At 36.8% G+C, this 26,154-nt stretch overlaps 2 protein-coding genes across 6 annotated transcripts in view; one reads left to right on the top strand and one right to left on the bottom strand.

Moving 5' to 3' along the window:
• Positions 1-568: 568 nt before the first annotated feature.
• On the bottom strand, positions 569-26,101 carry DCAF17 (DDB1 and CUL4 associated factor 17). Of its 5 annotated transcripts, none has more exons than XR_012629484.1 (15): positions 25,655-26,101; positions 24,287-24,390; positions 22,850-22,940; positions 21,786-21,925; positions 20,947-21,025; positions 20,679-20,768; positions 18,431-18,538; positions 17,812-17,917; positions 14,147-14,289; positions 12,712-12,821; positions 12,249-12,336; positions 10,567-10,650; positions 8,972-9,127; positions 7,914-8,186; positions 569-1,678 (listed from the first exon to the last, which is right to left on the bottom strand). XR_012629484.1 is itself a non-coding variant. In XM_074873225.1 (14 exons), exons 1-14 carry the CDS (start codon positions 25,817-25,819, stop codon positions 7,998-8,000), a joined length of 1,653 nt encoding a protein of 550 aa, XP_074729326.1. In that variant the 5' UTR covers positions 25,820-26,101; the 3' UTR covers positions 7,486-7,997. The 5 variants fall into 5 exon arrangements, 1 of the variants encoding a protein (XP_074729326.1); XR_012629483.1 differs by having other exon boundaries at positions 569-1,688; XR_012629482.1 differs by lacking the exon at positions 569-1,678 and adding an exon at positions 7,486-7,825.
• Positions 20,726-26,154, top strand: part of METTL8 (methyltransferase 8, tRNA N3-cytidine) — a 37,763-nt gene continuing 32,334 nt past the window's right edge. The window contains exon 1 of the mRNA XM_074873229.1: positions 20,726-20,797. The gene's annotated coding sequence lies outside the window, so the exon portion shown is untranslated. The remainder of the gene's footprint in view (positions 20,798-26,154) is intronic.

Here is a 26,154-nt window from a genome sequence, read left to right on the forward strand (position 1 = left end):
ATGGTGTTTAGCTTTAATTTGCATGGATTTGTGTGAACTGCTCTCAGGATTTAAGTGTTTGCTCGTTCTAGTCACAATGGTAATGAACATTGATATTGTTGTTTCACAAGTCACAGCATCTAAGAGAAGGAAACACGTAAGACCTGAATCTTCCGATGAATGCACTCATGCATGAACTTCCAAGGATGCCAAATTGTCATTAGCTCATGAGGCAAGCAGGTAGTCTCAGTATTATGTTCATAAAAATTGTATTAAGTTTTCTGAGGATTGCTTGAATGAAGTGAATCTTCCTATTCTTTACTTGCAAACCAGCATGTAATAAAACCATAAATCTGCCTACTTATGCACAAAAAATGTCATGTGGCTTAAACAGCATAGTATTTATACGTGATCAATTTTAGAGTATTTTTACCTGTTAATATCTTTTTATCTCCTTTGCTGGAATTCCTTTACTCATTGTCTTTTAAACAATCAAATAATCTCTGTTATATTTTCAAAACTTTAGTGTTTAGTTAAAGAGTATCGGAAAATCTTCAGATTTATGCTGAAATGTTACAGATTGCAAAGCATCAGTTTCATAGTGCTTGTCAGTTCCATACAGGGAATTGCAAAATTATTACATATAATTCAAAAAAAAAAGATTCATAGGCCCCAACATGTATCCATTCTTTCCAGTTATATGAGGTAGTCTAATAAAATGTCTTTTGTCTCCATAAAGCCTACAAACTAACATAAAATAGATATTTTAATCTACCTTCTATGAACATAAATCTCCAAATGGTAAAATACTTCCAGTTCCCACTGTTTTCAACAAGCTTTTATTACATCCAGTCACCCCAACAGTCCCATATAGGAACCTTCTACCCAAGTAGATTTTACTTATGCCTAAAACAATATCTCTCAGACATCCTTCATGAATTCCTATAGCTCAAACTGGTGTACCCTGTTAAAGCACCCAATAATAAGAGCAAACACAGAATTCTGTTGAACTGGAAGATGAAGCCCAGTTTTGCCAGCTAACCATGAACAAACTGTTTTTAAAATAAAGAAACATAAAAGCTTACAGAGTGTTTAATAAACCAAACCTGAACAAAGTGCAAAATAGTTAGACAAAGTGAAATGGGCTTTATGGAACATCTGTAATGCAGAAGAGATTTCAGGCAGCACAGTTAGTAACTCCTGCCTGTATTTCTCCTTGTTTCCTGTTCTTCCACCTCTTCTTGCCCACTTGATGCAAATGTCGGGTTGGTATAGAATCAGAAGCAATCTTTAGCACAGCTACGATGTCTGAGGGGATTGCATGTTTACATGGGGGTGGGAACTCAACATCATACAGCTGACTGGTGAGGGCTGAATGACGCATTTGATAATCTGTTTGAAACATAAACTCCCACTGGCATAAAAATGAAACTAACCTGTATGGGGCTTTCAAGTCTCTTGGATCAATGAACACCTGCTTTTGTTAACCATTACTGTGGATAGGTGCCACGGCAGTTTGTAATCTCTATTCTTTCCCAGAGCCTCTGTCTTCTAGAGCATGTTGATGTTTTTCCAGTACAGCACCAACTCTGTTAGTGCTCCCTCTTAGCAGTTCTGTCAGGACATCACCTAATACACACTTCTTTCTTTGGGTTGCTGCACCGTCAGATGTAGGAGTAGGATGACTGTGACTTCAGACCTGGAAGAACCTACAAAGTAGAGAAAATAAGACTTACAAAACAGACAAAGATTCACAGATTATTTTGAAGAGGCAGTAATGGACTCCTGCCTGTATTGTGCCTGTGGTACATGGCTACTTGGCAACTTCTGTTGTTGCTATACTCTTCATACATTTTGAGAGCAGCAGCTTAGACATAAATGTACATGAATGTTTATCTAATCAACACACCATGTCACCGTAGATCATTATTTTGTACTTTTGATGTAACTTTTTTAATACAGCAAGTGTTTAGGAAGCATTTATTTACTGAGAGGGTGGTCAAACAGTGGAACAGGCTTCCTAGAGAGATGATTGATGCCCCAAGCCTGTCAGTGTTTAAGAGGCATTTGGACAACGCCCTTAACAACATGCTTTAACGTTTTCAGCCTTGAATTGGTCAGGCAGTTGGACTAGATGATCATTGTATGTCCCTTCCAACTGAAATACTCCTATTTTCTATTCTATTCTATTCTATTCTATTCTATTCTATTCTATTCTATTCTATTCTATTCTATTCATTTTCCAGCAACTAGTGACTGACTTTTCAGAGCTGTAGTTAGAATGAGGTTAGAGAGTCTTTACCAGCTACAACTTATCTCTGTTTTCCATGCTGGACAAGTCATTGAAAATCCAAGCCTTAGAACAGGACATTCCAAATGAGTTACAGTGTAGCATTTGGATGAGTTTTTCAGAAACCTCATGGTTGTTCATCTTGTAAACAAACAAAGCTGCTGAGATAGACCAGCCATGTTTGTCCTGGCAGCTAATTTAACTGACTCTTGTGGAAGCTTTAGAAATATCCCCTTAGAAGTTATCTTACCAGGAGTAAGACTGACAAATGAGTTTAAGTAATGCAGTGTTTGAATGGCACTAACAAACCAAAATGATCCTTTTACTCTTTTTGGCACCATGTTCCACGTCTAAGAAGCAGAACCATTTGACCTTTGCTATTGAGGGTATCACTAATTTATCTTTGCAAAAACTGTGACTATTGAATGGGACCTTTCCTAGAAATAATCTTTACTTACTCTCTATCCTGGAGAGAGCTTTCACTGAGATACAGTAAGGTAGATAGTGCAGATTTTGTCCAAAATTCTGTACTGGTTATTGGTCAGTCATTATTACCTGTGCAATGAAACTCTTTATTGTGCTTCAATCGATAGACATTTTCTTTCTGTGAGTTGCAAAATATTTTTCTAATAACTTAAAGTCTTTTGTAACAATTTTTGAAAATTGTGGAACCATGGGGCAGTAGTTGGAACTGCCAAAGGAAGATTATAGAATATTACTGCTTGTACTTTTCTATTTGGCTTGTGCTTTCTCATTTTCTTCCCCATTGCTCAGCAGCCTTGTCAATGAGTATGTACTCAATGACAAGAGAAAGACAGGATGTGTGCTCTATTTATGCTCAAAGCAAATCTTATCAAGAGAAGCCAGTCCTTCCTATCTTTTCAGTCCCAGGTGTGCTGCAGCCATGCTGCAAGTTGCATGTTAGAGGCAGACAACACATGTACATACACAAAGTTGAGGCTAACTGCAGATCCAGAAGATAATCAGGAAAACTGCCAATGTATGAGTCTAATGTGGAACTTCCAAGTAAACATGTTAACAAAATAATTTTCCCATCTGGCTTCTGGCAAGCAGCTGTTACTGGGGACTGGCTGGTGTGCTTGCAATCCTATGGATCACGTGGAGCGCATTGCTTTTCCTGCAGCATCTGAAATAAGCCAGAGCTCCTGAGCCACTCTGTGGAGTAATTCCAGTGAATTTTAGCTTCCCCTTCCATGCTTTCTTTATCTCTTCCTGAGAAGAATGTGTACTTACTCTTTCCTAAAAATATAATATTCCTAAGAACACAATATTCCTTCCCCACTCAAGCAGTAATAAAGACATCTGTATTCCCAGTTTACTAAATGAGTTGTTAAGCTATACCAACCAAAGCAGTTCTTAACAGTTGTACCATTGTAACTCTTCACTCTGATAGGATACCTAATTCCTTTTATTAAAAAAAAAAAAAAAAAAAATTTGCAGTTAATTTTACTCTTATTATCCAAAGCAAGAAGTTTGACTACTTCAAATTTATTTAATCTATAAATGTTAGAATGTGTTCACAGAAGATTCTTTTGAAACTTCTGAAGGTTATTTTGGTCATCATTTTGTAACTTCAGTAAAGTAGAAATAAATACTAAAGTCACAGATGCATAAATTCCAAGTCTAGCAACCAGAAACCTTCAAGTGGTCCTCACTGAAAATCTAAGATTGTGAAATAGCTGCAAAACAAAGATGGTCCCTTAAATATCTCTGACATTGATTTTAAATACTGGAATACTTGTTTCCTTCTTTTACCTTCATTACCTATTCAGTGAGAGACACCTGGAATTCATGTTGATACACAGAAACTTTCATCAGTATGAACAGAACTAGTTGACAATTACTATACTATTCATCCATTCTTCAAAAGTAACATATTTGCAGGAAGTGTCTGAATTCTCTGTTTTAGCAGGGACTAATTAAATTTCTCCAGTTCATGGAGATAAACAAAAAGGTTCAGAATAGGTTCAGATATGCTATGCAATTATTATTAGTGAGGCATTGCTACATACATATCAGATCAATTCTCACACTTTCAAGAAAAAAAGCTCTTTGAAGGTTTTGTACTGGTGTCTGTGGCAATACTTGGCAGTTATGAAAGAACTCAGTTGCTGTTCTATAAATTCTTTTGTGGTTCAGCCTTAGAAAACCATGTTTGGACTAGTTCTTCCCCTTTTTCGCTCATATCATTTACGTTCTGTATATTCTGGCAACAGCAGAAAGCTTGTATCAAACAGCCTTAAGTGAAACCCTGCGTGAATTCAGTAGTCCATGACCTTTTTACTTACTAGACCAACATTTTCCTTTTTGCAGGCAGAGTGCCCAGACTTTGCTTAAAGCAGCTAACAGCAGTTCCTCACAACTATTCTTTAAGAAGACACCCAGTTTACATGCCACCCTATATGGGTGTTCTTTCTAGCAGGTATTCCCAATAGCAATCTTTATCATAACTGGGAAGCAAATTAATTTGTTCATTAGCATGTGTGGGATAGCTGTCAGTTCCGTAAGGAAAAAAGTTTCATGCTGGTGAGTTTTTGGCAGTCTTCAGTTACTGCTAAGTAATATAAATGGCATTTTTCTCAAAAACAAGAGAGAAATAAAAGACAAAATGAGAATAAAATGAGCAAGAAACTCTGCTGTTAAAGTAACAGGACATATCCAGAAAAAAAGAATAAAGAAACATTTCTCCGCACTGAAAAGGCAGAAAGTTTGGTTGAAGCTACCTAACTGGGAATGTTGGCAAAAGTGGCTAAGATCCCTTCAATTCTGTGTTTGAAATACACATTCGAGAACCTTTACTCACGTTAACAGTTCATATATGTAAATTTACATTTATATATATATATGTACATACAGATATTCTTTTTTCCTTGGGCATCTAGTGCTAGTGAAAATAATGGAAGCATGAGCTTTTCAGCTTCAAGCTTTTAAAGCATGCACTTGGTCCAGTTGAGACTGCATTTGATCTAGTTACTTGAGGCTTTATCTGCAGAGTCCGGAGGCCACGGCGTGAGCAGTAAGCACCCCCTGAAATACACAGGAAGTGAGGGAACTCAGAATTTCACACTAATAGTTCCTTAGTCCGATTTTTGTAAAACAGAAAACTATTAGTGAATGGGTTTCCTGATCATAAAGCAGTTAGCTACTGCCTATGAAAACTGAAGAATATTTTTGTCTTCTGTATTTTATTCATCCTAGTTTTTGAATTTATAAATGGGAAATAAACTACATTTGAAGAAGTTACTTCCGTTTTTTCAAAGCAGTTTTGTTTCTCTTTTCTTGTACTAATGTCACACTTCGGTGCTTGCAGAGATAATTATGCTGGTCATGTGCACAACATGTAATGGAAACCACATGAGTATCCTCAGAATTTCTCCACTTTAGAAATACTGTTATTCTTCAGTATACTGAATTATTCAGATTGTGTAAGAGATTTCCAAGTACCTAATTTACATTATGAAAAAGAGAAAGATAAGTGCTCTAGAATCATCATAAATGGACATCAAACTGTAGGTCTACAGGTCAGATGTAATGCATTTATTCAAATTTCGTATCAATTTGATACTGCACAATAGTACAGCCCTGCCAGCAGCAGTTACCAAAAACTGCTTACATTAAAAATCTCCTGGCAAAGTGAAATACTACCTCTTTCTGATGGATGGGTTTTGTTTCAAAATTTAACTTGAAATAAAAGCTGTTGATTCAGGTGGGCTGCCACCAAGCATTTGTGTTTGGTTCAGATACAGGGTTATCTTTAACAATGTCAAAAACTACTGGTTTGTGGTTAGGATTTTCCTCTCATTCTAACAGAAGTTTATTTTTAGCATTTTCTGGGGGTCTGCATAGTTACAGAAGCCAACACTGCTGTTCGCAGCTGGGAAAGTGCAACCCATAAGCGTTTAGTGATTCTGCTTCTCCAGTGTGTCCCAGCCCCTTTGTAAGTAGGGGTTGCAAATATACTCATAGAAGCGTTCAGGGCTAGTCCTTCTGGATTCTCCATTCTTACATAGCTTTCAAGGTGTTTTAAACAGAAACATCTCTCCTGTTTCGGAATGAAAATGTTTAAGTGTTACCTTCCAGGACGGAATATCTGCCATTATCTGTAGACTGTGTATTTAAAGTGATAGAATTTCTTACATGAAGCCCATAATCTTCTTCATCAAAGTCTGGGCTGCCTTTTGGTCATAACAAATTGTTGCATTTTTCAAAAGATGGATACTGATGTACAACTGTTGATTTAGCAGAATATCACTGCAAAAGTATAGCAAACTCTTGATGAGCAGTACTTGCACTATTTAATAAACAATGAAGTTTAAATGTCTTGTTCTGGGAGGAACTGCTTTAATAATTCAGTCAGAAATGAGCATAAAATATCAGTATCTGCTTAAGAGTTGGATCTTCTGCCTAAGAGTACAGATTCGTATTAGTTTTTACCCTCATATCTTACTTACATAGCTACTTATATAGTAACAGATAATGGAGAGGTGATCTTCCCTGGATAATAAGTGAAAACCTGTTGAAGCTAGGGTGGAAGTAGGGTGTTGCTGCTGCTCTTGATTTCTACTGTTGTTTCATTACCTTCTTAGACCTTCTTTTTGTGTTTTTTTTTTTCTTTCCACAATTGTATTTCACTTTTTCTTTTGCATTACACTTTTTATGAAAACTCACAGTAGATAATTTTTATAATTCTTCTAGAGCTCTTCATTGTTGCATCAGCTAGAATGATCCACATTGCATTAATAAAGCTTGCAGTGAAAATAAGTATCTGGGTTTAGAGTTAACACACTCACCATAATGGTGGTGGTAGTGAGAAATTGGGTGTTGGTCACCCACCTCAAAGAGCCACTCTCCCGAGCCCAGCTTTGGCTTGCATTGGGAAACACTCTTTATCAGAATGAAGTCTAGAGACTGTGTTTTGTTGTTGTGTGTTTTTTTAAATTTAAAATGAAAGCTTGCATTCTGCAGAACCTGAATATACCATATGGAACTCCCATGCATCAGACAGGCTGCACACAGGGATCAGGCGGAGCAGCTGGTAGCTTTGGCTCAGACTGAACAACTCCTCACCCTTGACACTGGGAAAATCAGAGAAGGGCTTGGTTTTATATATATGTATATATAAAAATATATTTTAAAAGGCAGTAGAAATATATAATTTATTAATATTTCTCTTTAAATCAAAACAAACACAACCAGAAAAGCCCAGTGATTTTATTTCTCACACAAAACCAACAGAATTTGTGTTGGTTTACCAACAAAATAGATTTTGTGTAAGTGGTTTAATGGTAACTCTGCCATTTTCATACTACTTATAAAATTTATCCTATACAGTTTTACATACTTTAATTAACAGTCTGTATTGAAGTTGCACAGGTAAAACTACATAACACAGATCGCAGCAGATGGTAGATGATCAGTAAGTCCATGTCTTTCTCTCTGATGTCCAGTATTTCAATCCAATTGCTGAAGAGAGGCAATAAATGCTGCATCTAGCATTAATGGTGAACTGGTGAATACATGAGAAGCCATGATGGACTACAGACAAATGTACAATGTTACAGAGGAAAAAGAAACAAAACCTTATGTAGTGTATGTAGTACAAAATGTTAAGATTAAATCCTACCTGAAAAACAGCAGTTGACTAATTTCTATGTATGAAGTCCTTAAATAATATCCAGTTGAAGTCTCTGTAGTTGCTGTTTATGGCTTAAATATATTCAAAAATTCTCCCTCCTTTCTTACAAAACACTCTTTCTGTCTTTTCATGGCTTGAACATTCATCATCTTTTGCAGTATCACAGACCATTTGGTAAACGTAACAACTGAACCTCCTGTTAGGCTTCTGTTCTATATGTAATACAAGGTCTTTGTCAAAGTAAACTTCATGACTGTAAGTCTGAAATGAGAAAAAAAAATATTTCTGATTACAGTCTCTGTTTCCACAACTTGCTAATACCTGTAACCATTTTCCTTGGGGAACAAAAAAATATTTAACAGGGGTGACCTCCATGATCAGACAGGAATTTTATGTGGATACACACAGACTGCTCTTCCAGATAAAGGACAGAATTTTAAAACTTTGAGAGGTTTCCCACATGCCTATTTTAGGAATCTAAGTGCAATTCAGAGCATCTGATTTAAGATCCTAAGTTGCCTACGCAGTCAATGATATAAGAGGTGCCAAAGGTGCTGAATATTTCAGACCATCTAAGCTGGATGTCCACCTAAACTTGGACTGTATGGACAGCCCATCCCATCTCTCCAAATATACACACAATGAGGTCCATGCTTAATTCTGTGCATGAGTAGTTCAAGTTAAGCTAGTGAGACTATTTACAAGTTGCAAAGTTAAGCTGATGTAACTAGCCAGAAGGTGAGTATTGAAGTTGATAAATACTTCAGAAATACCTAAGGGCAATCACTCCCCCAAACAAAAAAACCAAACAAATCAGCCAACAAAAAAAAATAATCTTAATTTCAATCATGGAGATTTTCAGATAGATGAACTACTGTCTGATGGAATACTTACAATTTTTGAGTTACGATTATTATTTTGTACAAGTCTCATCCACAGCACTTGGCAACACTATTTATATATCTGCTTCAAATCTGAACAAAAAATGGTAGGTAAATGGCTCTGGGGAAGCATTAGCATAAACAAAAGACAGGAATTCTCCTCACCACATCCCAGGACTCCAGTAATGGAATGCTCTTAAGTAGAATCCCATGTTCATTACAATGAAAATCAAGGTGCGCTTTTCCATCAGCCCCTATTTGAGTAACTGCCACAGTGGATAACAAATCCAATTCATCTTCATAGTCCACAATTTTGAATGTCTTAGGAAAAACAAAACCTCAAGTTTATGCATCAAACAAATTCACATTCTCCTCTACCTAAATTGCACAGCTCTCTTTCTTTCAGGTGAAAGCGGAATTGGAAGAATTATAGTTCTTAAGTCTTCTGGTCTGATAAAGAAAACTTTGCCAGCCTGACAGCCAACAGGCATCTTTCCCAACACAAGCTCTCCAATGTATTTTAGCAAAATTCCTTAAGATAGGAGAGAGGAAAGTGATGTCTGAAAACTCTTAATGTTCAAGTAGATGTATTTTATATCTATCATACAGGAAATACAAAAAAAGTACTTTGAAAGTGACAAAAGAAACGTATTTAAACTTCATGCCCTCTCTTGAAGCAGACATGTTAGAAACAGTGTAGTTCAAAACCATCACTGGTTTTGAGAGGAGGGGTATATTAGGGTAATTCTATTCACATGAACACCTTTATGTTCTGTTCAGAGCTCTCTCACGCTCCACAGAGTATGTGACAGCAAAGAACTGAGACCAAAAGGTGAAGATTGTGAGCTGCCTTAATTGCTTCTCTCCCTCACTGTCATGAACCTGGTAACATAGTCTCTAAATTCAAACCAACCTTTCTCTTCCATAATGGAAAAATATCTACTGGAATTAAAGTGTAACAGTGGGAGAAAAAATAGTGTGCAGACTCTAATTTTTTTTTTTTTTTTTTTTTTTTTTTAAAAAGTGGATAGAAACGAACTGCAGACCTTAAGGGTTATATTGGACTGTCCTATATTTTTACCAGAGTAAAATCCATTTCCTCAGAAAAAAAGAATAGAAATGACTGCCAGAAACTGCTGAATTTTAACTGTTGTGCTTATGTCAATTACAGCTCCAGCTCTAGATAGACAGCTAAAAAATTCTTCATAACCTCTTGAAGACTCAACACTAAGGCATGTGGTGTTTTTACTCTCAAGCAGTTACTTAAATGAAAAATATTAAACACCTTATCCTGCAATCTAATCAAAGTAACTGGGAGAGAAAAATATAGTTTAGAGATACTATATCAAAGACTAGAGGAACATAAAGCAAAGAAAAAAAAGAAATGTTTCTTTCAGTTCATAAAATGCTTTATAAGAAATGTTTAAAGGAGATGTTTGAATGGGGAGGAGTAATGGTTTATCACACTGATATTTCATTTCTGTGCCACTGAAGTTGCATGGAGTTATCACGGTATCATGGGGCATTAAGATCAGTTCTTAAAAGAAAGATATCCAAAGCACACCACGGAGAGAAGACTACAGACAGAAAGGGGAAATGACGTATTAAGAAGACAAAGACAGCCACAGAAGAGGAATAAAGAACTCAAAAGATTAACACAGCTAATGGTTATAGCCATCACACCTGAAACAAAAATTACTTCTGGCTAGCTAAACATTTTAAATAATCCACAAACTGCTCCGACTCACTACATCAGTTACCTCTTGTTCTGGGTCATCATCCAGCAAGTTAAAACGTGTTTTTACCACTCGACCAGAAGCTGTTACAGTAACACTGTTGTTCACCTTTGTAGAGAAAGAAAAAAGTGGCTCTTGACTTCAGAGCATTTTAGTTTCTTCCTATCTACTTGACTATTTATCTATTTCATGTCTTTTGCTTTCTGACCTTGTTTTCATCTCTTGCATCTTGTTTTACTCATTAGCTATGCATGGCCCTAGTACTGCTATCTCTTCTGTATGAGGGCTCATGAACTCAGTGGCTTTAGTTGAGATATTACTGATGTTTGCTCATATTCAGAGGTTCTCAGTCCTGTAGAGATGGCAAAGGTTCTCAGCTACCGTAATTTTTAGAACAGAAGTGACTGAAGCCAAGGTGCTGGAATGAGAATTAAGACAGCTAAGTCACCACCAATTTGTTTCTTAAACTCTTAGTTCCAGAAGAGGGGGAAAGTAGCATCTTAAACCACCACAGCTGCTTCCACTGGGCATCATTAACACCAGAAACATTCAAAACTGGGGTATCAGTGTCTTAATGAAAGTCAAAATGAAAAGGCACAGCACAGACAGGATTAGAACTCCAATTTCTTTCTCTTATTGCAACAGAAGTTATCTAAATAAATCCTACAAAAAAAAGAAGTAGTATGGCAAGTCATTAGATGACAAAGCTTATCCTTTCTGAATTCAATGGAAGCTTTATTCCTGAGTTAGTGTAGGTTTTTAATACACAAATTTTTCTTCTGCAAAAGCTTCAAAATTAGTATCACTGATTTCCAGGCACTTTACAATACTCATAAACTATAAAAATTTGCTTTTATGTAGGACATAACTTTGTATGCTGAAGCAAAATGGAGTTGCAGGCACTGCCAAAAAATTGTCTTCACAAGTGTGCTCTTTGACCTTTTTGACATTTAGATTGTCTTTGTGATTTTCTATCACTAAAGATTTCATGAAACAGCTGAGATGATTTAACAGCTAATTTCTACCAGGAGGTTCAGATCATCCCCTCACCACTTGGTTCTACCTTTCTGCACTCTTCTGACCCACTAACGATTCAGTTCTGTTCTGTTCCAGTTCAGCTCAACAAGCAAGCAGAAAAGTACTCACCTTTTCTGCTAGGTTATTGTTCTATTATTTTGTTGCACTGACTTGGCTCACCAGGTGTTAGATGAATGTTAAACCTGTCACAAGCAAGTGACAGGTGTGCATGGCCAGGAGAACAAACAGCCTTTTGGAAGCAATGTATTATCTTTGTTGTCTTAGGAAGACTTACCGCTAAGTTACAAGAGACTTGAAACATTTCTAGCATTTGTATGGTCAACTTACCTGAGCACCAGAGATGCACACAATTATCACTTGGTGGCACCTTCCTTTGAAGGAAATCTGCCACCATCTTGTAAGTATGTTTTATATCAGTGATACATGGTTATACTGCACATCATAAAGAATGCTGAAAACTAAAGAAAAGACTGAAGGTTTCAGAAAGCTGTCCTGAAAGTGTTACTGATTTCAAAATCTTTTTCATACAGCTTAAAGTCCAATGAAAACATAGAATGCCTTTCAATAAACTTTGAATTAAGCCCATAAAACACAGTGATTACTCATGTACACAAACACCCTGTATATTGCTCAAAATCATACATTGTGATCTCGGACACTAAACTCACAGAGTTTTCTCTGTTGGCCACAATTGTAAAATCTTCTGCAATCTCCACTTGATCTGCATTATTTTTAACTTCCTTAAGCTTCAACACTCTACAAAAGAAACAAATTACAAAATAAGTCATGCATTCTAATCAATCTACTACAATACTTCTATATTTAGAAATTTAAAAAATCAGGTATATTAAAACATCAGCAATATCTGAAACAAATTATTGTTGTCATTTATATTTATCAGTAAAATTTTAGCACAGTGGTCCATGAACATTTTTCATATCAAAATCTAGTGTTGCCTGCTGGTGCCCACATTCATCATGTAGAAATCTGCAGATGTTTCTACCAGAACTTCTGATTCTGACAGTTTCTAGGGCTTGATGACTATTTTGGCCCGCAAATTGTCAAACTATATATGCAGCTATGCAACTTTTCCTCTAACAAAAATAAGATTTGAGAAAAAAAGGCTCATACTTTACCAAATTTGGTCCCACGTGGATTATTCTACCTGACATATCTGGATGGAAATATATCCAATCAGGTTCCAGTGAACAGCATTTCATATCCTGTATGCCATTTTTTGCCTGAAGGAGGAAGGAAAAGCTTAGAATATTAGTATTTTGAAAATCTCACATATCTAATTAAAGAGGAAATACTGACCTCCTCTCCACATACCTCTGAAGGTTTTTAAATATTCCTCATAATCATGACCAGAAAGGATAGCAGTGAAACAATAGTAATAATAACAGTTTCAACTTTTTTAATATGCAATAAGCAATGACCTTGTACCATGGCTATACATGGTGCTACTTCTCCTGAAACTAAGCAAAATTAAGGTTTAGCTTACACTCTGCAAACACTTCAACAATTCCAGCAATTTGAGTGTCAAAGACGTGAGCTATGTCAAGACTTATGAAAAGCATTAGCACAAACTTTGACTTGAGCGTCAAACCTCAGGCTCAGCCTCTTTTGTGCAAATATTTGCGGAGTGTGAAAGGCTGGGACAGCTTGCCATTTCAGCTGCAAGCTGGTCAAAATCTTGGGATTTTGGCACTGTCATTTTGTTGTTAAATTTAGCTGACCCTGATCATTCAAATTTTTAAACATATGAACACACCTAGAAAAAACTAGGTGAGAAAGGATTGCACAAGTCCCTTTGAATCAAAATTGATCTTCAACTATGGTTGTGAAAGATCTGTTTTGAAAATAAGAGATAGGAGGGGGATCATTGATTTGATCAGGCTAGTAAAAGAGATGACACTTACAGATGAGAAGTTTTTTAGTGAAGAACCCTGAACTAACAGGCCTAGAAGCTGCCTGTATTACACAAGTATTGTCAGGTCAAGGCCAGATGCAAAATAAAAGCTGAGATGGAGAGGTCACACAAAAGAATATATGATGAATAGTACGTAAACAAAACCAATTAGGAATGCTGGATTAGACTGAGTAATAAAATCTTTCTAAGGAGAGAGAGAAGATACAAATCAGGGATAAACTACAAACATTAAGGAAACTTATTCTGCAATTTGTAAAACTTAAAATGTTTCTTTAGTCATGCCGTTTGGTAGGCTGACTAGACAGAAGTGCATTAAGATTTACCATGCAAGGGATCAGGTAATGAGATTCTGCCTGAGCCTTAATTTTTAAGCTGAGAATACAGTGCTACGTAACACTGACAGTGCTATGATCATATTGGAATGAGGAAAGTATCAGAAGCAGTACTAATTCAGAAGAAAACATTTTACACATGACTCCACTAGATTGCAGATGTAACACTGTGGAGTGATCCCTGTGAGAGGACCACACTGGAAAACAAGGGTACTGTTACCTCAAGCACTACTCAGAAGAAGATATGAAGACAAACATGATACACATTCATTTCAGAGAAGCTGCTATCTGAATATATTACCAAAGCATTGTCTTTCAGAGAACAAATATGGAAGACTCCTTTGTATTTTTTCTTGTTAGGTGTGATGATATAATGCCAAGGGTAACCTCCAATTTGAAATGCATTCTCCAGAGAAGATGCTTCAAATAACAAAGGTGGGGTATCTGCAAATATTCGGTAATGTTAACACCATTAGTAGCAGAACAATCATAATTCCACTGATCCTTACAATTCTAAATTCCAACAAAGCTATTAATTCTTCAGAACTTTTGAAGACTGGTGGAAATACATTGGCTGTGATCTTTTTTCTAGCACTATCTATGCTACCTCACCTAGCATCCAGGCACACATATGCAGTTCCCTGTGGAAAGTTACTGCCTTCTCAGATCTTCTTGCTGAACTACTCTTCTTATAACTTTGACTTACACTTCATTCCAAATGAACTGGATAAGCAAAGATGTAGCAAACAATTAAAATTAATCCAGCTCATCTGAATGAGAGAGGATGTACAAGTGAACAAATAAAAGAGCATATCAAAAGGGTCATTATTGTCTTGAGAAAAACAGTGATAAATAGCTGGAAACAGGCTAACAGCAGCAATCTCAAATAACAGAATTAAATGCAATAAGATACCCAAATCTGAATATTCCTTCTCCCGTTTGCATAATACAACAAAATAGCATGGACCAAAGCGAATGCAATCTGTAGCTGAGTTCATAAAAATCAATAGAAGTCTAGGGATTGTTGTAATTTATGGCAAAAGGTATCTAGTTTTTCCTTCAGTTCAGCTGGGATAAATTATACAGATGTAATATGCCATTCTTACAAGTCTGTGTACTAAATGAGAAGCAGCATCTTTGAACATAATGGACTGCATGGAGCTTTACAACTTCTACCAACTAGCTAAATAAAAGCAATTTCTACAGCTGCTATAGCTGAATCAACTTTAGACTGAAGATCAGCTCTTTCTAACAGTACAGAGGAGTGCTGGAAAAAATTTTTGACAAAATGTGGAGAAAATCTGCAATTACAAGGGGCATTTAAACAGACAGAATATAAAAACCCAAGCTGAATGACTGTGAAAACAGTGTTCTTATCTATAGACTTCTGTGTCCCAAAGGTCTCACCCAAATTTTGACTTGTTCTTGTCCTGCTTAGTCTAGATAATTATCCAGATCCTAGCCAATGGTGCTAAGATGTCATATGACATAAGAAATTATGTTTACATGGTGCTTCTTTCTTTTTTCCTTCGTTCATGTTGGAAATATGAATTAGTTCACTGCCCATGGAAATAAAGTCTTTCCTAAGGAAAGTGGCTGTCTCCTAGTTGTCTTTTGGACCAACACAGAGGAAATGGGAGATTCTGTGCAAGATATAACAAAGCATAGTTTATAAAAACTGAGGCATCTGCTGAAAGTGTATAGAATGTTGAAGATGGAGGCATAAGCAGAGGACCTTTTGATATCAAAATCTGTCAGAAAATTAAAAATGAGTCAAGAAAATTTAACATTTTGCCCTATCAACTTTTTAAATAAAGCATATATAGCAAGGCCCCTCAAAAATTTTGGTAGATAGACTAAATGATAGTTTTAAATGCGTTTCAATAATACAACAATCCTAAGTAGTACAGGCTGCTGATAAAATATGCCTTTATTTTTATGTTAATTTGGCAAAGATTCACAAGATCATAGCCACCTAAACCACTGTGATAGCGTGACTCTGCTGCCTCTTTCCTGCTATGTGTCACTTGCTCTTGTTGCTAAACACCTCCTGTTCTCATTGTTTGGAAGTCCTTTCCCTAGCAGTGCCAGCTTTCAATCTCCAGTTGAGCTTCTTTGTTCACTTCCTTAAAACTCTCCAGCCTCATCTAAGCATAAAGCCATAAAGTTGTTCCTGGCAGCAGTAACAAGTATTTGTTCTAAATGTAAAAAAAAAATCTCAGCAAATTATCTTCCTCTCAGTTTTTTTATGAAATTACTGTATCCTCTAATAATGAATCAAACTACAGTTTTAAGTTCCAGACCTTTCAGAAAGTGACACAATGAAGATTATAAATAATAAAAATAAAAATAAAAAATATAAATACCTCTCCATTCCTTCCACTGTGACCAAAATCAAATTCCTTACTAGTCAATAGCTGTAAATGATGTAGGTACATGGTAGCCTATAAGTTTTGATCTTTATACTATTCGTCTTGGGTACCCAACACACCCTAATAATTGCCATCCCTTGAGGCAATTTCTGTAGGGAGGCTAGGACTAAATAAGCAGGAAAATTACACATAGTTAAATTATAGTAAATACAGCTTAAACTCTGAAACTGTTAAAATCTCACTCACTGAAGCATGTTACATTGAACAGTTAGTCAGCCATCTCATTCTTAAAAGAAAACAGCTCAAAAACCACAGGAATGCAACTATCTGCAAAGAGCAGCCATAGCAAATGTCTGTCCCGAGTTCAAAACATCCTAACCACAAATTCTTGAATATGATTCAAGATCAGAAATGTTTTCTCCAATACACTGGTTTTAAATCTCAAAACTAAAGAGTACAATGATCTAAGACATGAGAACAAACCCGGTATAGGGTTCCTATTAGAGGTCCCACAGCATGTTTTCCACAGGGCCCCTAACATTAAATTGTGGTTTTGCAGACTGAGACAGAGAGGAAAACGAGGAGAAATTTTCCTTTGCAGAATCCGAGACATCAATTATAGCAGCCTATCACTTTCTTTTGATAAAACACTGCATTATAAACTCACTATGTAAGTCTGTATTTGATCTTTGTGTATTTCCTCAGGTTTAGGTAAATCTGGTTTGGTTTGCCTGTTATTATCTGACACTGTTTGCGAACATAAAGATCAAAAGCATTTTTTATGTGGACAGTCACCTGTAAAAACCATTTAATACAGAAACATTCAACATTAAAGAAATAAAAGCATGCATTATTTGATATTGGTGAAACCTACTTTTATTTTTTTTTTGGAAGTGTGAACTTTTGAGAATGTATTTTTAAAGTAAAAAAAAGTTTCAAAGAAAGTCTCAGGCTTTGGTCATTCATTAAGATTCTTAGCACCAAATTCTAATCTCAAATGCACCAACAGGAATGATGTTTGGTTTCAGAGAAATTAAAGTCATCACATAAAGCAGAACATTCATAAATGAATGATTCGAGGCATAAGAATTGTTTTTAATAGATAATTTGTTCTCTCCTCAGGAATTAATTTTATTGAGACGGTCACATTTCTGACAACTTAGAATTATCAAAGTGCAACTCAGACAAATTGTGTTCGGTCTCCTTGAATTCCCTATGCAGTTAGATTGGACGTTCTCACATCTTTTGCTTACATACCATATACTGTTCCTGGGTGTTACTAACAGCTGTCTTAGCCTTTCCTCTTTCCCAAGAGCAGCTGTGTCTCAGAAACAAGGAAGGGGTTTCCACTTCATGCATTGCTTATGAAGTTTTTCAAGTAGCTTAGTTGCTGTACTAGTTTTCTAGGTAAGTTCTATGTAATTAATTTGAGTAGTTAGAAGTAAAGCAAAGCACATTTTCACTATAATGTAAACCCAGAGATATAGCTACAGCACAATATGAGTACAGTGATTTTAATTATTTTTCTCGGTGTGAAATAAATCATAATTAACCCACAAAAGCTACCAGCCAAGACAAGAAATATAATAAATACCTGTTATTTTAATGTTATATGGAAGACCAAATGGATACTTTCCTACAACTCCTACTTGACCATTCCAGTTGAATTCATGTCCCAAATCAAACGGCTGTTCCATGAACTAAAATAACACAGAACAATTTAGCTTTATTGATGTTTATTTACTTGCTGTTTCATTTTACTGCTCTGTTACTACTGCATTTATTTATCTTGTCAGATACTGCTTGAAGTCATTTTTGAATTAATATTTGATTTTTGATTGGAAGAATATAAACTCAAAAGTCTCACTGCAGTTCTGTTTTGGATCAAACAATCTTGCATGCCCATCAGTTTCTAGCCTTAACAATCACCTATAACTACAGACTAGGTGTGTAAAGAAGAGCACACCCTGGTCTGTCATCTACATAGCTCCCCTCTCTATGCGCTGAAGTGCCTGTCTGACCCTGTATCTCTTACATTTTGCCACCTGTAACTGGTGCAGGTAGAATTTTTCCACTTCCAACTGCAAACAGATTTAGGCAAGAACTCTATCCTTTGACACATTCCCCATGTGCCTATGTGGCCTTACATTAATATTTATGATTTGTTACCCCAAAATAGCATGGACTGTATGAAAAATGTTATATTTCATTACCTGTTCCAAGATGGCCTGGAAGTTATAGAGCCTGACCAGACCCATGCTATGCATTACAATCAGGATTCCATTAGAAACAGCAACATCCGTCACACTATTACCAAATATCTGGGAAAAAAGGAAGAGAAAGATATTCTATTAGGGAAGAAATAACTGAGAGACAATGCAAAATACTGACATTATGTCCTTAATTTTGCAATCGCTTTAATTTTTTATTCTGATCAAACTCTATGATGAGTGTGAACTAAAGTTCATGCTGTTTTCTGTAACTCATCTGTTCTGCTGAGTTTCTATAATACTTTGCACTGCAGTAACACCTGAGATTAGATTAGTCATATTCTGCAAGCAGATTCATTCTCTAATCAGTTCTCAGTCTATCTGCATATCATGTTACCCAGTTATTATCATACATGAATAGATTATATTACCCAACATCCCACAGGAATGTTAGCACAGCTAACAACTCAATCTAAAAGTACTGATTTCAGATCTTCTGTTCTTTCATCACCAGGATAAAATACTAGTCTAATCATGGCTCTATGACTGTGTACAGCTGTACTAAAACTACATTATCCAGCTGTCACAGAGTACAGGATCCTCTCTGAATCCAAATTAGACACAGAAGCTGACTTACCCCTCTTAATAATTATGCAGTATTCATTTGTGCTACTGCTTAACATGTGTCCACTGAGAAAACCCCAACAAACTAATTTTTAATATTTAACAAATAACAGTGCATTAAGTTTGTATTTTTTTAATAGAGATGCTTGGAAATGTAGTTTTCATTTCTTTAATTTGAATCACTATGTTAAAAAGCAGTTAAAACAGGGTTAAAATGGTCTTAAAAACAATTTAAAAAAACCCCCAAAACCAAACCCCAAAGCTGTCGTACTCCTAAATCTTAACATTATCAATGATCTTGTGATCAGTTTGGTCCCAAAAGATACATTCACTCCTGAGACCCTGCCTTTTAGTCTTATGGCTCTTTCTCAATACATTTGTTAGTTTAGGTCCCAGTGTCTTGCAGACACAACCTCTAATAATCTTCCAACCCTAAACACTCCTTTCTATTCTTCAGACCTTAGCTAGTCTGAACTTATTGTGGTGTACCATCTCAAAAAAGTGCATTAGACGCATTCTGCAGTCTTGAACAGTAACCCTAATCCTAACTCTAATAATTATATTCCACTGATCTGCATCAGGTTTGGCATTGCATTCACTGGTTGCTTCCTCTGCTGGGTGTATTCTCAAATCCCAAATTCTGTCCTGATGTTATTCCTAGCTGTAACAATTACTCTGATGAGTACTCAGTACAGGCCCAACTGAAGAAGCACTCTTTTAGATGTTTTGCCTACTATTACCATGATGAATCTGGCATGCCATTCCTAACCAGATTCCTAACCTTTGATATCGGTAATGTTTTTTCCAGTCCTAAATGCTAATTTTGAACAGAACAATACACAGCACCTCTAAACTTTCATGGGCTCAAATGAAAACTGTTCAACCCCACTCCTTCACTTGCCAGCCCAATCTCAATTACAGACTCAACCCAACACAGCACCAGCTAAAACCCACTAATAGCTCTGGACCCGAAATGAGACTGTAGCTCACACAGCTCTGAAGACAGAGTCTGCGTGTTTGTACTGTTCCATTTATAAGTTGTACTAAGAGCTCTCTTGACTTAAAATAGACATGTTTTTTCACCAGAACGGCAAAACTTGCCATCTGGCTTGAGGTTTCCTAATATATATACTCTTACTTACAGGTCACAAACCGACCTCAGAAAGGTTGTTTGCTCTTGACTGATAAAGCAAGGCATACATTTTGCCATTCAGTATCAATGGTAATATGAGTTTGAAACATTTGCAACTGCATATAGAATTCATAGACTAGGAGTTGGTCAGAGGCACATCTATCTTTCTTTACAGAGGTGAAAAGAAGTCTACAAACAATTTAGGATTCTAATTCTTGTAATTGCTGTAAGTAAAGGCTAAAGTCCTTCTACACATCAAAGAGTAACCCAATAGCAGAATACATTTGTTATTTTCTCTTCTGCTCATTCAAATTAAGAATCTTCTCCACAACGCCCCTATCAGACACAAGAAGAGTATTACTGCTAATTAATGTTTCAGGGCACTATAGTTTTACAAGCTGTAAGTAGGACTTCTGAAATTCTGCGACAATTGCCTAAACTATGCCTCTCATACAACTACAGTACAGATCATGATTAACAGACGAATTAACTTACCTTTTTGTTTATTTCTAGCATTCCAATGAATGAAAGAGGCAAAACTTGGAATACAGCAAGATAGAACAATACAGACTGTTGGATACCTGCCTGGGAAAGAACAACAATACTGAATATAGGTATCATACTTGAGGCATTTATTAACAGTAGGACACCTTCATCTTCTACCATAATAACAAAGCATAACGTCTCCATCTCTGTTGTTGTAAATTTTTTTTGATCGATTTTGTAAAAATTTAAGAATGACAGAATTTTTCAACAAACTTACCTGCCGCGCTGCTGCAGGGAGCTTATTCTGAGCTGACTTTACAACCATTATCTCTTGAGGAGTATCCCAGCTCAGATACCTATTTGTGACAAGAAATGCCTATCTTAATACATTTAATAATAAAAACATTATTTCACATAAAGTATAATCCACTATAACTAGGCAGATCCCTGTGTCCAGGCAAACTGTTCAGTATCTGATTCAGGAGAGGTACCTGAGATATTTGCTGTTTGCAATAATGCAAAGCCCAGGGAACTAGGAATGGCTTCTTTCATACAGAATTGTGAGAAAAATTCTGAAAGGATGAACATTCACCATCTTAATTTTTCTCCTCCCCTTCACAAATCACTGTTTTCTTACCCTTCAGCCTGAAGGAAATAATTTCTTCTGAGAACTGAAAAAAAGATGCAGTTTACCAGAAGAAGTAACTGCTCTGCTTTTAAAGAGCAAAATGGCTACTCTGTGGATAAGAATGCTTGCAAGTTAAAAATGTCTTAAACTTTAAATGTATTTTTCTTATGTTTTATGAAGTTTGTTTTACAGCTCTTAAAGGTCCTCTCCCAGTATGTTGCTATTGCAATATAAAAGGCTGTAAAATTGTCAGAGAAAAGCCAACAGTAGCCTAGTTTTTGTGGCTTTGGTGGAACTTGATACCATAATACTTAAGCTGCTGAAATTCTTCTATAGAAGACAGCATGCAGGAACAGTACTCCACATAATGTGCTAGACTAACAAACCTGAAGTCAGCCATAGGACAGTACTAAAATAAACATGATTCCCTTTCTCCAGTATAGTACTAGTGACTGTTAATTATATAAAGCCTAGTCAACGTTTAATACCTGAATTTACAACAGGCCCCGGCAAGGTATATTTTTTCCAGTATTTCTCCACTATCAGCAGAGAGACGTAGAAGCCAGTTCTGCACTGTCAAGACTATCAGGGAAGATTTATAGTCTGATGGACTTGGTAGCATTTCCCCCTACATAACAAAAGGTTATCAGAAAAAGATTTGTACCAGGAGGATACATAACATTTTTACACAGTAAGAAGAAAATAAAAGATAATACACATTCCTCAAAAACTAAAGGTGGAAAGCTGCCTGCTAATGACATCAGGATCTCTAAGCTCATGTCTGGGCAAAATAGTCATCTGACTATCACATAAATAATCTGTTGTTACACTTTTTGCAAGGCAGTTACCTTTTCTAGAAAACACACCTTTTAAAACTTCCTTGCCTTGAAAAAATGAAGTATAAGGGCTTATTGATCTAATTGATACCAGTCTTGAAGAGACTTGTTTAAGTATTGCAGAGTAAGACATTCAGTGGTAACTGAACAGTAACTGCTAAGAATGGTATTCACACTGCTTTATTTTTAGGCACCTCAAGGATGGGGCTAATATTCCTGAGCTCTGTGGACATTGGATGAGAGAAAAACAAGGAGGGAAATTATTTAATCTATTAGCTAGAAAGAGCAGAACAGCTTTTGGGCAGAGTTGCTTCAGTGGGTCTTCAGTTTATGTGGGTTTTTGTATGTCAAAAGATCTGGTAAAAACTAAAACTCCCACCTACTGCTCTTGCTAAATAAAAAATAAAGAAAAAAATTAAACTGAATTTATGTTGTAAGGAATTAGTTGCATAAGCATAAAGGCACTGTTTTTAAAATTTTCCACGAAAGCTCACAAAAAAGCATCTGAATGCGCTATTGAGAAATTCAGGAAAGTATACCTCTAAATGTTCAGTCAAAATAACTACGCACACATTGCGAACCTTAAATGACCTAACTCCATAGGAACATTGAGAAAATAGTTTGTGGGGAAAGATCGCTCTATTCTAAATATGTTTCACTGAAAGGTATTAATTTGGTTTTTTTGCACACAAAGCTCTAGTAAAAAGTAATCTTACCAGTGGGCATTCCAATAATAAAGCATCTTCTATTTTTTCTGACTTAGAACACTTTGGCTTTTGATAAAGTATTCTTGGCTCTTGTGCAATGCTGGAGGAAAATGATTGCTAATCATTAGTCTAGTTTATAAACTACTTTCTATTGACAAGTCATTTCATACAGTTTTATAAATCCTGCCTTCTTTTTAGGCAGGTCAGAAATCTAAACATCTTATTTTTACTTTGTAAATGTAACCTGAAATTGCTCACAAAATAAGGCCTAATAAACAATAGTTATTATAATATGATATTTAAAAGCTAACCTCTATATTTTGTGGTTTGGTGTTGTGAGGTTTTTTGGTTTGGGTTTTGTTTTGTTGGATTTTTTAAAAAACAGATGTAATAGTAACATTCTTACTTCAGTGATATACATTAAAAAGAAAGCATATTCCAGAAATTAACAATTATCCTGGAACCTGCCCCTCAAGCTCTTCCAGTGTTGCCTTTCATAATACAAAGGCATGGCATCATGTACAGGTATTTAAAAAAACCCCAACACAGTACTAGAGTAAAAGCTGTGCAGAGTTTTCCCCTCAGGGAGAGGATGAGACAAAGATAAACCTGAAAGATGTTAGACAGGTTAACCCAGTACTGGAAAGCATTCAGACAGTGTAGGAATAAAACCCGGCTAAGCAGATTTAGATCTCTGCTGTAAGTGATAGATTAATTTCATTAACTCTCAGTGGTTTACACTGACAGAGTAATTTCTTTTATGTACCACATGACACTGTCTGAAAACTGTACTGACCACAACTTACTCAGCAACACAGTCCTCCAAGTCCCTGCTACTTCCCTCACAAGAAGGATGGGCAAGGCCAAGGACTGGTGTGCACAGGGCTTTCCATTCTCATCCTCTACTCTGCCCTGTGCTGCCTCCTAAACTGTGCCTCTGCAGGTGGTCACGGAACAGGAGAGTACCAGATCAGAGAACTGATCTGCAAAATACATTACCAAAACCCAGCAAGTACTCCCCGCACTGTACTTTTACCTGAACAATAATCTACTTTTTTAACACAGAATTCACAGACATAGTACCAAGCTTGTTACATAGGCTGATTTTGCGACACATTCTTTAGCACACTGCTAGTTTACCAGATCACAAAGAACTACTGTTCATTTGGCATTTTAGTGCAAAATTATAAAATGGTGATAATCTTCCACTTCTATTAAAGTGCTCTGAAAGCTGAAGTTATACAGCACCAGTAAGATCAGACTTTTATTTCACCAAAGCAGGTGTCACATTAAGACACAAAGACTTAGGCACCTGGTTATTTTTTGTTCACAATTCCACTCAATTCACAGGGGCTATTCGGATAAGTAAAGTTGGCAACATGTTTAAAACAGAATCAGAGTGTTAAAACTGTAAGCCAGGGTAACTTTTAATTGTAAATTTATTACCTGCTAATACAGCACTGGTAATTGTCTAAGTAAATTCTTCCTCTTTCATATGCAATAGGAGATGCAGAATGAGTTGTCCAAACGTTCTTGAATTTAGTACTTTCCTGAAACAGACAGTGTTGCAACAGTGATGGCTTTTGTAACAAACCTTGCTTTTGGAAAATGTTTTATTTGGCTCCTGCAGCTTAATTGCTTACTTTAATTGAACCTTTGCTGTTGAATACATAAAGGAAAATCTTGGGTTTTTTTAAATCAAAGACTTTTTTTAAGGAAATTTTGTCTTTTTTAAAAACCAACTTAAATTATTTTTTATTAGCTATTATGGACAGCATGGGTAATGAATATCTTGTTATTAACTTGCCTACAACAAAATTAGAACTGGCAACTAAACTTTAATGGCACTTTTAAAATCAAGGACAAAACTCTCGAGTGTAAATATGCACATCTCTTTTATATGCAATTATTGAATTTACTGAACATCTGACTCCATTCTGCTGTTGGTGTTCTGTGTGAAAGGTAGAAAAATGTGTTTAGTTATTTGCAAAAAGTGCCTGAAATGTTAACGGGATAAACTGCTCATATAGAGTTTCTTGGGTGCGTTAGAGACATCAGGAGCTCTATACTATTAACAAAGGTTCCAGTCTTACAAAAAAAAAGAAAAAAGGCATTTGTGTAAGTAGGATGTACTAATTTTTATTTCAATAAACCTTGCATGCCCATTGATCTAGTTTCACAAGCAGACACTTTAGCTGACTTCCAATAAATATATCTTCAATATAGCACAATTGCCAATTCTCTTCCACATATTCACCTTCAATGCATTTCTATCAGCTACTGCATGCGAGCAGTAATCACTCTGATAAAAAAGTCAAGTTCACTTTAGTCTGCAAGTGGTTTAATTCCTATTTTTTCTGTAACATAAATTTCACTGACACATTAGCAGTATGTTTACCTGAAGACCTCTGCTGATTATCTTACGTGGCTGTGAGAACTCCATTCAAATTTAACACTGATGCTCCCTAAAACACTATGAATTTAGTATTGGTATTAAATATTAAGCCATCTTAGGGAAAGAAGTGATATAAAAATCTCATAAAAGTCTATTTCTAACACTGTTAGTTTTACACGTGCTTCTGCAGTTTTTCCACAGCATAGTCCTCTACATTTCTAGGTCTGAGCCTCATGAAATAAAGTTAACCATTTCTAACTCTCTTCAGCACAACTGCAGCATTTTTCTCCCGAAACTTGTTAGTCAGCGTGACCAGGGACTTTCTCAAACACCTCGGTGGAAAACTGACGCTCGGACCACCCCGGCTGAAAGCCTGTACACGCAGGGGTACAGCAAGCGCCGGAAAGCATCGCTATTACCTGACATATTATCTTTCTGAGGAGTCCCAGGTTTTTTCTGTGGGCGACACCGGCGTCTCTGGCATAAAAGCCGTGGGCCCTGCGGGTGAGGAGGCAGCAGATGTTGTGAGCCCCGGGAGCCCGTGAGGCGGCCCTCCGCCCGCCGGCGGCTGCCTGAGGGTACATTCCCGGGCCTCGGGGCAGGCTCGCCTTTCTCCCCCGCTTCTGGCTCGCTCTTGGCGGGGCGAGCAGCCTTACAGGGCCCGCGCCCGTTGCCGGATTTCCCGCACCCCCCGCCCTGCCCGGCGAGAGGTGAAGCAAAGCGGGAAAAGGCCCGAGCGGCCTCTCCGACTCCCGGGAGACGCAAACCGAGGCCTCAGCACCGCGTCTCCCCCCCCCCCCACCACAAAACCGAGATGCCACAGGCACCAGGCGACGGCAAGCCCGTACCGCCGCCGCCTCCCCCGCAGCCCGCCGGGTACCGTAGTTTCCACGGCGAGCCCGGACTACATCTCCCGCCA

The sequence above is a fragment of the Strix uralensis genome, chromosome 6 (assembly GCF_047716275.1).
Source record: "Strix uralensis isolate ZFMK-TIS-50842 chromosome 6, bStrUra1, whole genome shotgun sequence".
Lineage (NCBI taxonomy): Eukaryota > Metazoa > Chordata > Aves > Strigiformes > Strigidae > Strix > Strix uralensis.